General features: G+C 50.4%; 1 protein-coding gene across 2 annotated transcripts in view; it reads left to right on the top strand.

The window, feature by feature from the left end:
- Positions 1-17690, top strand: part of SLCO2B1 (solute carrier organic anion transporter family member 2B1) — a 50530-nt gene that overhangs the window by 21753 nt on the left and 11087 nt on the right. For both annotated transcript variants that reach the window (XM_032180564.1, XM_032180565.1), the window contains 4 exons: positions 1079-1306; positions 2462-2560; positions 4317-4447; positions 13173-13281. In XM_032180564.1, the coding sequence (XP_032036455.1) occupies positions 1079-1306; positions 2462-2560; positions 4317-4447; positions 13173-13281 (567 nt within the window). The remainder of the gene's footprint in view (positions 1-1078; positions 1307-2461; positions 2561-4316; positions 4448-13172; positions 13282-17690) is intronic.

The raw sequence follows: 17690 nt of genomic DNA, 5'->3' as shown, positions 1-17690 counted from the left end.
AGCTTCTTCCTTATTTTCATTCCCATGACCTCAGTAAGGTGTGGTGAACGTTATCACCCGAAGCCTTTTTCAGGAAGGAATCAGAAGAGGTGTGCAAGGAGCCCCATTTGACCCAGTGGGGCAGCAGAGGGGCACCCCTCCTGCTTTGGGGCATCTCCCCTGGCTGCCCTGTGCACCTGAGATCTCCTTGAGCTTTGAAGTTTTAGACCCCATCCAAAAATCAGCCCCTTGTGGGAGACACACAGGTGAATATTGCTCATGGAGAACAGGAGCAGGGTGGATCCGGGATGTTCTTCCTGAAAGGTGAAGAGATAAGAAGGAAAGAAAGAAGGGAGAAATCACCTCTTATTACTCCCCAGATCCTGCTACAAACCTCCAGCAAATCTTTTAGAAGCCTCCAACAAATGGCTTTTCTCTGGCTCATCAGAGAAAGCGCAGCTGCTTTGCTCAGCTACGGCCAACAAAGGAAGATTTAATAGGTGAATAATTCTCAGATACAAATGGGGTCAGATGCTAACGACAGTTTGGAAACAATTAGCCATGTATTTTAGGAGTGGCTGGTGCTGGTGGCCCTGTGTCAAGCGCTCAGAGTTACAAGTGATTTGGGGTATAACCATGGAAATCCTGCTATAAACATTTCCCCTCTGGTATGTAAGGGAGATCGGGATGCTACATGATCTGTAATCAGCGCTATCACTCAGGCAGTTTTGTAATACATTTCTGGGTAAAATGCGTTCTCATTTCCTGAGCAGTGAGTTACAAAACCTGTAGTTTTCCTCACTTTATTGTGAGAAACTGGAAGCGATCTCAGCTCTGCTTTTTCCGTGGAGGTAGCTTGCCGTGGCACGCACATCTGTCTCGCTGCGAACATCTGCAGAGTAACCTTTGCGTTGGTGCCATTTCATTATGACCCTATCCAATTCCCCTTCCATAAGCATCTATCTGGTTTGGGATTTCCTTTCACCAATGTTTCCCACCCGACATCTGTTGCGTGCACATCCACGTGCTTGCTGCTGTCTCCAGAAAACTTGCTCTCTCCTGACCGAGCCCCTCAGACCCTCTCCCCTTGTCCCCGCAGGCATGTTCAGCAACACCACCGACCTGTGCCAGCCCGAGGGGCTGGAGTCCCAGGGGAACCTCAGCGACACCGTCTGTGCCCCCCACACTGCCAGGGAGAACCACGAGGTGCTCCTTGTCATGTTCATCGCCCAGGCACTGCTGGGCATCGGCGGCGTCCCCATCCAGCCCTTTGGGATCTCCTACATCGATGACTTCGCCAGCGAGCAGAACTCTCCCCTCTATTTGGGTAAGGCGGGGGACAATGGGGAAAGAGGGGAAACCAGAATTATCTCTCTATAGCAAGGCAGGACAGCGTTCGTTTGCACTAATGAGAGCTTGTTCTAGCCCTTCTGCTCTTCCCAGCACCGGGAAGGTTTCTCCAAATTAGTGGATCTGCTTCAAGCTTGGACAGGCTACAGACACCAGTGCTGGGAAATATGATTTAGGGGAGAGTTTGGGATTACTGGGATTTTTGGCCTGTGAGTAAAAGCCAGAGAGAGACACAAAAAAAGGCTTCAACAAGGAGAAATGAAATAATCTCCCTGTGTTCACAGGAGGCAGCTGTGGGCTTAAGATACAGAAATTAAAACTTTGTTTAGGTATAGGGTAAACGGTAGGAAGCTAAAGCAGGAGGATCAATCATCTGGGAGGTGGACAAGCATCCGTCAGCATACTGAGTGCTGGAGAACAGCTTGGGCAGCCTGCAAGGGATGTCACAGAGAGGTGGGATAGATGAGATGGCCCTTGCAGGTCCTTTGAGCACTTTTCCAGCTGCTGTCTGTGACAGCCTTTTGAACTGGACGGGCCAGCAAGGGAGGCTCAAAAGCATGTCATTACCATCAAGAAAGTGGAAGTACCACATCAAATTTTGTTCCAGTACGTGCTAGAGACCTGTTCAGCATATTTAAACAGACCATCTGTCAGATAGGAGTGGAATCCTCAACGTGTTTGATGTCTTCATCAGTAATTCACAGAGGAGAGTTTGCTGATAACTTTTATCTCCATTACCCTGTAATGGAGAGTCAGTAAACTGTGATGCTGAAGAAAGTGATTCAGACAGCATGATGAGTTCCTTGAGCAACTTTGTGTTTCCCAGATTTCTTATGTCAAGGGGCACATCTTGTTTCTGGGTGTATTTCAGCTTTTCTAAGGCGCTGGAGGAAAGTAGCAGGAAAGATTTGAGTTTTGCAAAACCTTTCCTGCAAAGGGAGCCCGGAAAAGCACAGGGTTGTTATCCCCGTAGATAGGATAGATCCCCATAGGAGGCAGATCAGAAAGCTGTCTGGGAAACAGCCTGCACTGGAGGAAAGTGTTGTGGACCATGGTCCTGCCCTGAGCCACTTTGTGTCCCCCATGGTTTCTTCGTGTGTGGCTGAGTCCCTCTCTGCTCTCATCTCCGCAGGCATCTTGTTCTCCGTGACCGTCATCGGGCCGGGGGTGGCCTTCATGCTGGGCTCTGCCATGCTGCGTTTTTACGTCGACATCGACAAAATCACCGAAGGTGAGTGAAGGCACCCCTGGAGAGCCACCCATCACCCTCCCTGCTGCGTCCCAGTGACTGAACCAGCAGCAGTCCAGCCCCAATCTGGGCATCCCGACCCCCAAGGGCTGAGAGTGCAACCCATGGGGCATACTCTGGCTCCCTTTGATTGTTGTCTCACCTGAGAAGTCACTTCCAGCACCCAGGGATGCTCTGGAACTGGTCTCATCAAATCTGGGGTGGATGCCCCAGATTTGTGTGTCCTTCCCATCCAACTTGTGTTGCTGGAAACCCGTATTCAATCATCTCTTTCTCCTTCAGACCTGGAGGTCATAGAATATCCCGAGTTGGAAGGAACCCAAAAGAAACTCTCAGCCCTGGGCTGCTGCCTGGTCTGGTTAGGGGGATGATCATCTGCATTGTGATACTAGAACAGACCTCATTTTCACTCTTCTACAATTTTTATGCCATATGCCAGAAGGAAAAGTGGGAGCATCTTGCCTCTAGCCAGCACTGGGGAGGAAGGGGGATGTGGAGGACAAGCAAAACCCAGAGAGAAACATGAAAAAGAAAGATGAAGGGGAGAAATAAGAAACAAGGAATGGAGAATGGGTACCAGGACTCAGATGGGAAAAAGCAGAGGGAAAGGTAGGATGGGAGGAAAGTGAAAACAAGTAGAAGAGGAAAGCCAGGTAGTGCAGGAGAAGAGCATGAAAGGGATTTCCTTTACAACCTTTGTCTCTCCCTGAGGCATGTTAACAAGACATTTTGTAGTCATCTCCTTTTTGGCTGCTCTTGGATGCTGGTCTGGAGCACAAGTGGATCTTCCCCAGCTATTATCAGAGCAAACTCACACTATACAGCATATCCTCACGTGAGGAAAAGGACAACTGACAGGCTCCTTTGGGTGGTGACCAGAGCACCAGTGCAGGGGGTGGATGAGCAGTGGGTGCTGGTGCTGTAGGTGAAGCTTTGGCTCCTTCTTGGAGCCCCAGGCTCACTCCTGCTCACAGATTTCACCAGAGACTTTTTTTGCCTGGACTTTGTCACTGTATATTTTTATGATTTTATATTTTTATGATGTTTACAAAGTAAGAACATGGTTTACAATGCCTCCTCCTATCACACAACCTCCAAGCTTATTACTGCAGCAATACATCCTCCTCACTGGCTGGTGAACCTCAGAGATGTCTCTGGAGTCCTGACAGGTGAAGACTCCTGGCCATGAACCCCAGATGCACTAAGGAAATCTGTGCTAGGGAAAACAAACTTACTATAAGGCATGATCTTTCACTTACCCCTTGCCACCCTTACAAAGGTGCCTGGGCCTGTGCCATGCTCTTCGCTGCAAGCTCACCACCACAGCTGCATGCTCCATCTCTGCAGAGATGATGGATGAGCTCTCCTCAGGCCACGTGCAGCAGCAGGGAGTTGGATTCCTTCTGCTGTTGAGCTGAGAGCAAAAAGCCAGGATGGACTTTATCTAGATCCTCTAGAATCACCTAGATCAGCCTCTGAAGGGTGAAGAAGTGGGAAGCTCTAGGACATCCTTATCTCAGTCACTCCCATCTGAAGGGCTGAGTGAAGTTTTAGACACCCTGGTGACACTGAAAAATGAACTGAGATATAGCAGCATGCCCCAAAACTGATAGTCCTCAAGCTGGGAGCCACGACTATGCAGCACACTCATGTCTCGGGTGCCTGGGGCCACCCAGCACCATCCCTTTGGGGTCTTTCTGGTCACCTTTGACTAAATGCTGTTTTATCTGTGTTGCAGATGAGGTGCAGCTCACGAACAAGGACCCGCGGTGGGTCGGCGCCTGGTGGCTTGGCTTCCTGGTGGCAGCCAGTCTGGTGGCCGTGTCTGCGGTGCCCTACTTCTTCTTCCCACGGGAAATGCCAAAAGAGGTAGGAGAGGTGCTGCGGGTTGCCCTGGTGGCATTGTGCTCAAACACGCCGTTCCTTAAAGCCTGCTGCGAGCTGTGCTTTGGTCTCATCTCTGGGATGTGGTAATTGCATGGTGGCACACCAAAATAGCACAGAAGTGTAGGAATATTCAGCACCAGGCAAGCCCAATGCAGACGGACGTCCTGCCTTCTCCTGGCCCACGTGGAGCTGGGACTTCCCACTTCTCTGGGGAAGCAATGGTCCTGCTCCTTCTGTTTTGTCTCATTTGGGAGCTGGTGGCAGCTGTTGCACTGCTGGCCCTTGCTTCCCTTCAGGAGGATCACATGTGCCTGAGGATCAGCCCCATTTCATAGGAAATATGAATAGTGCATCACCGGCCTTTCCCTAGAAGTGGGTTGTGCCTGGGGGTGTTTGAAATACTGAGGCTGGTGGGCAGTTTGTTTTGTTCCCATTGCAAAACAAAACAAAACAAAACAAAACAAACCACAACCCTTTTCAACGCTCACTTGTCCATGGGGCTCCACCATCCAGCTTTGCCCATCACCTTTGTGCTTTCTACCAGGGTCTCGATCCCTTTGGAGCCCTGCTGAGTGTGTTAGGGCCCGTGCCAGCACGTGAAATGGCTCGTGAGCTTCCCAAGCGCTTTGCTGGCCGCAGGTCCTGGCTTTCTGGCAAAAGGCGTGTTGTGGAGAATAATTCAAAACAAATTGTTGTTCTAGAGAAGCAGCCGTCCCTTTGTGGGAAGGCTTTGAACGCTGTTGGTTGCTGGAGTTCCTTGGATGCGCTTAGTTGGTGAAATTGTGTTCCTCTCGATGCCTTGGCCATGCTCCAGCCTGCCTAATTGCCTTTCACATATATTTTATTTTGGAACACTGTCAAGCTTTCTTGTCTAAACAAGTACATGCACCGCCTGGTGCACGATAATTCCTCATTTCTCTGAAATTTCTGCAGTGATGAGCGATTCTTATAAAGGTTTAAGGTTCACCTGCTTTGTACAATGCAACCTGTTGTGCCGTTTGCACTTCAGGGGAATACGGTGATCCACCCCTGGGTTTTACACGCTGTCAGGTTCCCCTAACAGCTGCAGCCCGGCGAGGTAACAGGGTGGAAAATCATCCTTCACAGGATGAGGGTGACACTGAATGCAATGGGCCTGATTTGTCCATGTGAAGCTTGGTTCACTTTAAAATCATTACGGATGATCTGTATTAGCAGAACCTGCTCGGTGTGCGATGGGGGTGCGCTCCTTATCGGCAGAAAGGTTCTTTATTAGGGCTGATGAGAACATTAATCTCGTGGATGGCTCTTGAGGGAAAATAACGTGCTTCATACTAAACCAACCGTACTTTTACGAGTGCTGCACTCTGATCAATGCGATCAGTTTTTCAGAGTTTTCCAGTTTGGCTGGATAATGATATAAAGAACAAACAAACAAACAACAAACAAGCAAAAACAACAGCAAAAACAACAAAAACAACATCCTCTCACTCTACTAGCTGCTAACTCTAAGGGATGCTCCCACGTGGCTGAGCATCCATTTATCTCTTTGCAGCCCAGGTTTTACTTGAATTTCTCCTCATTTTACCATTTCCCCCAGAAAGCCTTTGAAAACTGCTTAGAGTTTAAAAAGATACATAAGGGAATACTCCAAGTGATGGCAAAAATCTGCCTCCCCCTTGCAGGGTGGGAGATGCCAGGGCCTGGTGAGCCCAGCAGCTGGGCTCGTACCCATCCCATCGGGGTCTCAGCATTGCCAGCAGCAGCAGAGGGTTCTGCTTTAAAAAAATGCCTTTTCAGAAACTTTCCCAGAAGCTGTTGTGGGTAAAACCTCTATCTGCTGTGGAAGATTCAGAGCTCTGTAGGAAATCTGCATTTGCACGGGAGTTTTTTCTGTAGTTATTGCAGGAAATAAAAAAAAAAAAAAAAAAAAAAAAAAAAAAAAAAAGAAAAAAAAAGTTAATATTGTTTTCACTTGCTTGCCCCTGCAGTAAATCAGTGTTCAGCTAAAGGTAAAACACGAACACTTTTCGGTCGCAAAGGGCAGCCACCTTTCCTCTCCAGTGAGCTGGAGGCAGCGACGTTTCTGAAGCCACCCAATTAGTGCACCCACCATTGAGCTCATTAGAGAAAAACTTCCCCTACAAAAGAGCATCAGCCGGGGATGTACTGCAAAACCCTGCAGGAAGGATGGGCAGAGCTGGGAAGAAATGCGGCACAGGAAGGAAATGTGTGACTCCAGGCAAAGCTTGATGCTAATAAAGCATTGACCCCAAATTTGCCTTCGTCTACCCCAACCGGAGCACGTTGCTGTAGATGATGAAGCTGCCTGGGAACAATTTGTTGGTGCCTTTCCCCATGGCAGAACCCACCAAGCAAGATCACCATAGCATATGCTGGCCCATGGCTCTGTCCTTCTTGCTGCTGAAAGTGCTAATTCTCTTCTCTGATTCCCATCCCACCTTCATTTTCTTTTCTCCCTCCTGGCTCACTCAGCTCAGCTCTTGGTGGTCTCTCCAAACCAAGGTCTCTGTCCTCCTCAGTGGGCATCATCCAGCAAACTGGATAACAGTCTCTTTGGAGATTTATTTGGCTCTTCCCATCAGCCAAGACAGATCTGTATTATTTATTCTACAGCCACATTTCAGCTTTGCCTTTACCTTACAGCTTCTTCCTTTGAAGTTCCTGCAATGACTTTTGCGCTTCACATGAACACGTTTTGCACTTAATGTGAACAGAGTTCAGTCTTTTGATCTTTTCTCTCATAAATCAACCACTCCATACCCCTCTCTTGATCTTTTCTCATAAATCGATCACTCCAGACCCCTCTTTTGACCTTTTCTCACAAATCAATCACTCCTGACTCCAAACATTTTTGTTTCTCTGCTTTGAAACCCGTCAGCAAGTTTCTAGCACCAAAATATCCTGAATAACACGACTTGAGGACAATCACAACAAAGCTATAAAATTGTCAGGATCTCGGGTGGAGGATGAGTGGAACAGGCTTTTATTGGACAATCTGCTTCCAGTCAAAACCAGTTTTTCCCTAATAATTCCAGTTCAAAGCTGTTTCCATGAGCCTGAACCATTTCTCAGGGTTTTGTCCTGGACTGTGGGGAACTACAGCCTTTGAATATTTCCCTGTGTAGCCAGTTTGCTCTGTGCTCTATCATCTATACCTGGGTTTGATGAGGGAAAAGTGCCATCTGGAGCACCTTAAACAAAAGCAGAGGCATTGCCCTTGTTCAGAACCTCTGGCGTGCAAGACCTGTCTTGCACACTCCATTATCTGCCTGTTTGGGTTTTGTTTTGTGACTCCAAAGCCATCAAGCTAAGCCAACCATCTCCCAGGCACGGTGAGCAGGGGGTGGCTGGCACTGCCTCACCCCCCTGACAAAGCCTCCCCTGCAGTGCCAGCACACATTAAATGCAAACAGAAGCTTTGTGAGGCAGCTCAGGTGGTTTTATGGGAAGCAGGTCGACACGTCCCTGTTGTGTCCATGCCCTGGCAACTCTGGTTTACTGTCACTCAGCCCCCTTCAGATAATGGTCCATTACATCAGTGCTCACCCCCAGACCTCCCAGAACACAGTTCCAGAAATTTGCATCCTTGTGTGTGCCATGGCTGCACCATAGGTGTCTGTGGAGATGGACCTGAGCAATTTGTTGTTCTCATTTCCAGACGTGGAGCTGAAATTCCTCTTTTTCAGCCCTAAGTACATGGCTATGCTCTTCGCACAGAGTTAGGTTTGGTTTCTGTTATTGCAGCCCTCTAGTTGCCTAGGTTTTCCTGCTTTGTATACTAGCCCCTCCTGCATGCACAATTCCCACCTTCCTTCTCTGAAGATGAAGTCTTCTTACTATGCTAAGGGGATTGCTGAAAATAGCTGGGGATTCTGCACCGAACCACTAAGGAAGCCACTGGCACTTCACAGCAGCCCAGTCCATCCCTCTGGGATGCTCTGTTCTCTTTTTCTATTTAGCAATGTCATGTTTAGTCTCCTAGTTTTCACGTTTTCCAGTTTAACTCTTGTTTTCCCCTATGGTGCTGCACGTAGAGACCAGACTTACTGGGTTCCCTTTATTTATTTAAACACTGGTGCTGTTGAAAGGGGAGAACAGGCTGCTGAGATCCACCCACCCTAACCCAAGGTTGCCCATCCAGCTGGGAACATGGGGATGCAAACCAGAAGAAATGAATGGGATGGTGCCTCTTTCGTGTTGGGTCCTTCTTCATCTCAAGGCTCCACGTGTGGTGCTTTGGCTTGGAGAAGTGCAAAAACAGGGCTGAAAGGAAGCACAAACATGGAAAGAACCACGTCACCACGTCACAGGAAAGCCACCAAAGGGAACCTCACGGTACAGCTGAAGACCACTCACTGCACATCTGTGCAAACTCCATCTAGCTCAGCAAATCCAGTGCATTTATGAGCTGCTCAGCTCCACAGCCAGCTGCACTGTGCTCCCTGGTTTCTGCTCAGGACCCACCGCTTGTGTTCTCCTGCTAGAGATGGATGGAGCCACTGTCCTGCTGCCAGCAGGTTTATCTCCTGTAAGACAGGATGGAAATGGCCAATGGATGAAATCCTTTGCAGAATGGAACATTTTGGGGGGCATGTAGGATGGGGGAGAAGGGATGTGAAATGTAGGAGTGCTCAGGGCATGCAGCAACACAATGGGCTTTGTGGTGACCCCCAAAGTGCATCTGCTGGGATTTCGACTCCGTCTCTAGGGCAGATGAGTCCCCTGTTGTTCATCTCTCCAGGTTTTGCTTTTAATTACCCCCAGATAGTTTGAAGAGATGCTTGGGGACAGAAGAGAGCACCAAGATGGACCTGCAGCCGCAATCTGGAGACCTCTGTGGCGGAGCAGAGCGTTAGGAAGTCACCCCCATCTCCCATGGATAAACCCATCCATCTAGCACCTCACACCATGAGGCACGGAGCTGCCAAATCCAGGACAGCAGCCCGCAGACTGCATCAACTTGTTTCATCCCCAAAAAGCACCTGCTGCGTGGTGGCAAAAGATAGGAGTGCATGGAGAAACCCTGAAAATGTGCCCTGGCTACCATATACCTGCAAGAGCTTGGGATGGCATTGCTTGGCGAGGTTTGGGAATGTCTGGCCCTCGAGTCCTGAAGCAGAAAGTCTGTGATGAGATGTTCCCACAGGTAGAACACTGCCCTGAAGATGCCCCATGGGCACTGGTACTGCTCTGAGCCATGCCAGGGGATCGTACCAGTGAGTTCAAACCTTCAAGGAGCTGACAGCCTCGTGTCCTGCAGGCTGGGAGCTCCCCAGCCCACCGAGGGTACCTGCAGGGTGCAGACAGCCAACAGCTCTGCCTGGCGGTGGCCTCGGGCTCCGTGTGAACTTCCCAGGTCCCGTGTGGTGGAGTGGCAGTCACTCATCGTCCCTTCTGTGCAGCGGGGACATTGTGCAACAGCTCCAGGGAGGGGAAGTGAAAATAACTTCTCCAGCTTCTGTCTTGGGACAAATTGTCCTCGTTTATTCGGACCCTCCCACATTGACCCAGCAGCGACCTGGCGTGCTCCCAGGGCACACGGAAAGCCAAAAGGAAAATATCCCACAGGGAACTCTTAGAAGTTTGTTCCTCTTTGTGTTGCTGCCTGTTGGAGAACGGTGAAAGAAGCTGGGGTGGGGAAATCAAAGGGTTTGTCAGAAAACTTTGTCCCCGGAGCCACGGGGCTGTGCTGCTCTGAGGCTTCCCTTTAATAGGGAAGCCCCCAAAAGCACCAGCAAAAAGCAGCTTGGAAAGACAATCTGGGGAGCATCCGGAGGCCAAGTAGCACTGGCATGCAGGTGCCTGCCTTCCTGGAACAGGTCGGGCTCAATGGTCAGATTTTCCCCAGGGAGCTTTAAAGACAGGCACAAATAAATGGCAGCTAAAAACAGCCAGTTTTGCACGAGCGAGGCTGTGGGCTGGCTATTTTAACACGCTAGGAAACAGGGGCCCTGGCGGGACCCACACGTGCTGGGAGAGGCATAAAGGAGCGTTTGTAGGGAGCACGACCTTGTCGGGAGGGAAACCAGTTCTTTTTCCGTCTACGAGGTTTTACATTTTGTTTGTTTAATACAAAAATGGGTTCGCTGACCTTGTTTTTCACTGAGCCTGGAGCACGAGGCTCTGCACAGCCGGAGGGGAACTCTGCAGAATCCCCAAATTAAGCAAAGAATATTTCTCTGTCACAGAGCAGACCTTTTATCCCTTCTGCCTGTGGTGTACATGAATTAAACCAGGCTGCCCTTGTCGCAGGTGCCATATCCAGGAGCCCGGCTCGCAGCAGAGCCACCTTCATCCGCCTTTCCTGCAAAGCAGGTCCTGCTCCTCCCCTGGCTCCCAGCCCTGCTCCATTGTAGCTGATTTATTCAAGTCTGTGCTTGGAAGTGGAGGATTTCCCCCCCGCTCAAGGTCAGGCTGGGGATGCTCTTCCTAATGCAAAGCTCCCGGTGCTTGAGGAGCTGCAGGAAGGGATCTGCTCTGGGTGGCTCTGCTTGAGCACGGGTCAACCAGATGATCCCCAGAGGTGCCTCCAATGTCAAAAGTGATCCAGACGTGATCACAGCCCCACAGCCTGGCACCTCGGGGCCCTGCTGGGCTCTCATCACCAGCTCCAGGCCTCTCTGGCTCCAGGAGCACCCCAGGGGGGGCAAGATCCTCTCCCTGCCCCTGTGGGTGCTGCTTTGCCCCGTGCACAAACATCAGCTTTGTCTGGTGCTTCCTTGGGGTCCTAACTAAGCCTCCCCGAACCCAGTGTGCCTCCTCCACCCCCCTAAATGTATCCAGAGAGCCTTAGATAAAAAAGGCTTGCAAAAACCAGGAATGCAGTGCGGGCCTCTTCACTGAACCCTCCGAGGAACAATGCTGAAAAATCCAAGCGCGGGGGCGTTTTGCAAGGCGCTTCCCACACTCGTTTGTTTTCTTTTGACAAGACGCTGCCGCAGACGGCCGGGAAGCCACGCACAACCAACCCAGTGGTGCTATTTCACCTGCCGACTCCGGTGTGCCAAACCACCAGCACAGAGCAATGCCAAAATCCCCAGCTGCAGGAGCGCAGCGTGCCGGTGCCCAGCGAGCGGGCAGGATTTACCCCGTTCCCTCCTCCGCTTGCTTTCCCAGCATCCAAACGTGCCTGCTTCACCCTGCAGGAATGCATTTCCCGATCCACTCAGGCAGCAGAAGCGGGGCCAAGCCTTTGTGGGGAGAGTTTGCCTTCTCCTCGAGGGCTTTGCTTTGCGTTGCGGAGAGCAGCTGCTGCTCGGTGCTAAGGCAGCAGACGCGCACGGAGATGTCCTCCTCGTGCCGAGAGACCCCGAGCTGGGGAATTTTGTCCTGGGGATTTGGGTTTTGTCCTGCATGTGCCGGCAGTGCCCAGCAGGCTGTCACCCCTCCGAAATGCCAGCAGCTGGCATCTGAGGAAGCCACAGTCAGTAAGAGCTTGAATGCGTTTTTGGAAAGCTCTGCAGTTTTAGCACCTGCGTTTCTGGTCCTATGAGACACCCTCGTGGAAAACCAAAAGGAAGCTGGATTTTGTCTTTGCCTTTGAAAAAAAAAATAAAAATATATGAATCTCCAAGCTCCACCAATGACAACCAGGAAAGGAGCTATAAAAATCCCACCGCTGCCTTGCAGAGGCTCTTGAGAACAGATTGTGGTATTCACAGCACGGGACATTTTGACCTCTCCAGTGCTTAATAATCATTCTTGTTTTCGGAGAACTAGAGCTCATTTTAGCTGATGAGCTGTCCAGTTCTTTGGGGGAATGAAGAACATCTAGTTTCTGTTGAATTAACTCATTCATCTGACTCACGTTAAGTTTGTGTCAGGAGCTGCAGCAGAGCGGTGGCTGAGCTGATGTGGGATGTCAGACAGGGCTCTGCTGGCTCAGGGCTTCTGGCTAAAATTGCACTGTGGGTTTTCTTTTTTTTTTTTTTTCATGAAAACTACACTACCCTTGAGCACTGTATGCAATTATAGTTGTGTAGTATCACTCGTCATCTAGTTAGCATCCTCCAAACATTGAGTCCCCTAAAAGCCTGCAGAACAGGGGATCATGCATCCAAAAAACCTCCCCTCCTGGCCTCCCACTTGCTGGTGCTGGGAGGTTGGAAGCTCCCCTTCCAAAAGTCTTTGCTCTGGTGCCTCTGTGTCAGCGTCTCCATCCCAGACCCTGCACCTTTTTTCCTTGTAATTGCAGGCTGCTCTCCTTGCTGATACCAGGGGCAAAGGCATTTGCACAGCTCGGTAAGCACCGAGACTCAGGGGAAATGCTCATCCTCCATCCAAAACCGCAGTGTCCTTCACCTGCTTTAGGTGGACCTTCTCCCGCGGTCCAGGTGCATCTCTCCTGGAGTTTCTGCGTCCGTGGGTATTTCTGAAATGTGATTCAGTGCTGTGTGGAAAGGGGAGAAAGTTGCCTTTTACCCCTGTAACCCAGACGTCTCTGTGGATGCTCTCATCCTGATGGCAGGACAGGAGGGAGGGCGTCTGCCTGGCTTCTCCCAGCAGCCACAGATGCTGCTGGCAGAGCCCAGGACATTTTAAGCTCTGTCTGCAAGAAGTGTGGGCTGCTGTCTGTCCCTCTCCCTTCAGCAGAGAGCCAGGCCATGATTCAGGAGGGGGATTTTCCCTTCTTTCAGCAATGCAGCTGTGGAAGAGGCGAGTTCAGTGGGAAGGCTGGCAGTGACAAACTCTCTTCTGTCCCCAGGTGACGAGTGGGAAGGAGAGTGGCAGCAAGAAGAGCGAGGATCTGCTCAGCCAGCTCAGGTCAAAGTCTGAACAAGTGCAAAACCTCTCTCTATCCAAGTTCATCAAACGTAAGTCTGTGCATCCTCCTGCTTCGCTGGGATTTTGGTTAACATTTTGGTAATGATCTGGGTGAGGGAACTGAGTGCACCCTCAGTGAGTAAGGTCAAGCACCAGGACGAGCTGCCCGGGGATGTGGTGGAGTCCCCATCCCTGCAGGTGTCTAAGAGATAGGTTGCAATGCCAGCCTCTTCCTATATAAGCCCTCGGGACCACCCCATGCTGATCAAAGCATCCTTCCAGGGGAGCTCAGCACCATCTCCCCACCTGGGAGCAGTGCCTCATGTGGGCAGTGGGAAATGGGAACAAAACCTCACCAGAACCCAAAGCCAGGCGGGAAAGTGGGGCCCAAGCAGGGAGCCATGGGAAGGGAAAGAGAGAGAATCTCTGATAGAATCACGGAGTGATTCATGTTAGAAGGGACCCTAAAGCCCCCTCAACCCCCCTGCCATGGTCAGGACATCCTACCCCCAGCCCAGGCTACCCCCAGCCCCATTCAGCCTGGCCTTGGGCACTGCCAGGGCTGGGGCACCCCCAGCTCCTTGGGTTAGCTTGGGACAGTGATGATCCTGTTCCAGATGCACAACTAGAGCAGGGTTTGCAGCTTGGGTGCAATGAGATACTATTTCTCATCTTCCAGGCAATCACAGTCCCACCCCAAGTAGCTCTTAGTCCCAAAAAACTCTCCCCAGGTCCCATCCTTCAAGGCAGGTGACAATACGACAGCCTGGCTGCCCTGCCTGTCCTGCTGAGGACGGCCAGCGCTGCCTGGAGCCAGGGTCAGAGCAACTAAAATCAGCTGCATCTTTGTGTAGAGTGGTGTTAATCCAGTGCAAGGAGCTTGTCTGGAAATCAGTGGGCTGAGGGAGCCTCTTAGAGCTGAAAGGAATCAGCTGGGCTTTGGTCTCTGTAAGCTACGGCTAAGGGGTCACATTTGTTTGAAAGAAATACTTGGATCTCTGGCAATTACTTAAGGCAAGGAGCCCTACAAAGCCAACCCACGTCGGCTTCTTCCATATTCCCTTTCATTTATTAGGAACTCTCTGTTTTAGTAAGCTCAGTGGAAGGCATGCACAGCCAGATGAGCGTGGGCAGGTTTCTATCCTGCTCTTTGCACCCTTTGCTCATCGCAGCCTGATGCTGAGTTAGAGGATCGAGCCAGGGGGCTGCTCCCCCGCTGAGCTTGCACCATCATTTAGCAAACCAGCGTGCCGAGCTGCACGCCGAGCACACCGGTGCTGGAAGCTCTTGCGTGGGAACAGATTTATGGTGCTCAGATGGGATTTTCACACCAACACTCTGCTCTCTGCCACTGAAAAAAAAAAAATGAATAAAAATGAGCTCTCCGCGCCTGGGTGCAGAGAAGGAAATACCTGTGCTCAGGGTTTGCATCCGGGCTGTGCTAATAAATTCATTATTTCTGAGAATTTATCCCCTAAATCCCAGTCCAGAAAATGATGATGTGGCTGCAATTTCAGCCAGGAGAGCAACCTTGCTGAAATCCCTGGGGTTTTCTAATAGCAGCAATGACAAATCTCGGGGCTGGGACTCACCGAGACATGGACAGAGGCATAAAGGAGAGAATGTTTGTCCCAGGGCTCTTAAGGGCTGCTAGCATTTGTCATGGCAGGGCTCAGACTTTGTGCCCACCAGAGTGGACTGCAGAAAGGAGCTTTTTGACCCAGGATTTCTTCACGAGCCCCTGGCCCTGACGCTCCCTTTGCAGGCTGAGATAACTGATGGAGCTCAGCAGATTTGCAGGCCCTTTCAGGAGCGGTGTCCTCCGATCTACATCTCATGTCTTCCCCTCAATATTCAGTCCTGTTCCTCCTGCATCCCTCGCACAGAGTCCTCCCCCTGCTTGTTTTCTGAATGCCACAAGCAGGTTGTAAAATGCTGAAAATGCAGCTCCCTGTGCAAACCTGGCCCAAGGCTGAGGAAGCTCCAGGTGAGGCAGCCGCTGCCTGTTCAGGCTGTGATTCAGCAGAGCACTTGAAGCTCCTCCTGGAGCAGTGAAAGGATGAGGAATGCCTTTTAGACTTCATCACTTTCTTAAGGCTTGGCAGAGGCGAGCACTGAGTAACTAAGCTGGCCTGGAGGAGAAAGATGTTCAGAAATGCCGTTGAGTCACTTAGTTCGGCTTAAATGATGCAAAATGGAGCACGATTGTGGAGAAGGAAATGCATTTTGTCATTTGTTCTGTTGCTTCAGTGCACATGGAGATAACAGAGCAAAAGAAGGCTTGAAGGATTTTTTGTCACTTATATTATTGGGAACAAAGCGAGGATGGGTTAGAGCCCATCCCAGGGGGTGCTTCGTGTTCTCCGTTTCTCTGCAAGCCACTGGGCTTTAAATCTTTCTGGGACAAGGTGTGATGAGCAGCAGGAGCACTCTGCAAAGCCCTGGGAACTGTGCTTCAAGGACAGGAAGAGCTTTTCCCTCCACAACCAGCAATAACAGGATGGAGCTGTGTACAGGATAAACACTCAGGCAAAGCACTGGGGACCTTTCCTAACAATGAGGTCGATTACCCAAGAAGTGAGCAGGCTCCGCTTGCTGGAGTGATTCAAAACTAGGAAAGTCAGAGCACCGTGGGGAACGGGCTTGGCTCCTGCACAGATGCGCCGGGTGACATTGGGTTGCACCCTGCTTCTCATACTCACAACGTGCTCCTTCTGCAGCCCTGCTCACAGCAATCAGGAAAGTGGGATTTAGCTAGCTAGAAGTCATTTCCATTGCTAATTTTTCAGCTTCTGTTGAAAACACCTGGGAGGATGTTCAGCTTCTGTTGCACACACTGGGAATTAATCCATTAAAGGTGATCTTCAAAGCAATTAAAACCTGGGGCTTGTGACTTGTTTGTTTCTCTAGGATGCCTAAAGAAGGTTTCAAGGATTTTTTGTTCATTATTTTAAAGTTTTTAGAACTTTTTTTTTCCACTTGTTTTTAGTATCTGGCCAGCTTCCTCCCTGGAGCTATAAGGCAGACCAAATTTGTAAGGAGAGGGGGATGGCAAAGGGCAGCAACCTTGCTGCCTCCCAACGTGCTGTGGGAGACCTGCCGGCTGTCCCAGCCTTACAGCTCTGCCCTGGTGACCACAGGGTAAAGACTGGAGAACTTTAGGTAAAAATAAATCCTTTTGTAGATGATTCTTCCGCAAAGAAAGCTGAATTAGCTCTTGGAGATCTTTCAGCAAGAAAATGGTCTCATATTTGCAACAGATTTTCCAAGTAAGTTAATTTTTCAACTAAGATTTTCCAGTATGCAAACTAGGCAGAAATATGCTTCAAAAACCAAAGACTTCATTGATACTTCAGAGCAAAATCACCTCCTTTTGTTGAGGTCCACGTCAGTCCAGCACTGGGATATTGTCACAACCCCTCCCTCCCTGGTTGACAGCAGAGCCCCCAGCTCTCCAGCATCTTGGTGTTTCAGGGTCCTTGGCTCTTGGACCTTGCACCCTTGCACCCTCCCTAGAGCCCTCGGTTGCTCGCCAATGCCTCGAGCTGTTTGCCTAACCCTGAGCACAGAGAGCCGAGCTGGGGACACGATGCCCCTGCAAACACGAGCTTTGCCTTTGCCTGCGGGTCACTCCTTGCAGCCACCAATGGGTCTCTGCTCTACGTGTGACTTTTTGGGGACTAAAAGAGCTAAAACAAACACACAGCTTGGGGCAGTTCCCAGGCGAGCCCCAGTTGGTTCTCCCTGCCGCAGCCTCTGCTGGAGCAGATAGAAAGATCGTCCCGATTGTTTGTGAGCTGCGGAGAATTAACACCATTAATTTACGGCAGGCCCTCGCATTAATCCTCCCCGTTAATTCCTTATCTCTGCTCCAGCATATTGGCTTCCAGAGCCCTCATCTGGGAAGCTCAGCCACTGTTTGTCTGGAAGTTGCCTTTATGCATGCCCTTTGCTTGCGTGCCGCAAAGCCGGACGAAGAGCACGGAGGAGGCACAGAATGAGGGGGAGCAGAGGCACGAGCAAAAAGGGGGCTCAGGCTCTGCACGAGGGAGAAATCTCTCCAGGCTGGAGAGCTGCAGCTGGCGGGTGTCAGAGCTCAGCAGCCTTCATCCCGCGGGGTGGATGCCTTTGAGCAAAGAGGTCTTTGCTTAAGCAGTGAGGGTTCAGCCACAGGGGAATCTGCTGGTGTTTGTCTTGCCTGTAATCAAAAAAATGCATCTTTGCCACTGAAACTGAAAGGACATTAAAACTGCAACCACAGCAAAGAAATAAATTAACTCCTAATGACCTCCCAGCTCCTTTTCATACTTTTTTTTTTTTTTTTTTTTTTTTTTTTTTTTTTTTTTTTTTTTTACAAGAAGCCATGCCAGAAAGTTTCAGGGAAAGGAGCTGAGGCCGTGTTTACTTGGACCATGTGTGCAACCACTCGATGCTGCAGCCCTCAGGACTTGCCCTTGGG

This window comes from Aythya fuligula, chromosome 1 (assembly GCF_009819795.1).
Source record: "Aythya fuligula isolate bAytFul2 chromosome 1, bAytFul2.pri, whole genome shotgun sequence".
NCBI classification, from domain to species: Eukaryota; Metazoa; Chordata; class Aves; order Anseriformes; family Anatidae; genus Aythya; species Aythya fuligula.
Note: the sequence above shows the minus strand (reverse complement) of the source record. Positions and strands in the feature narration are given on the sequence as shown.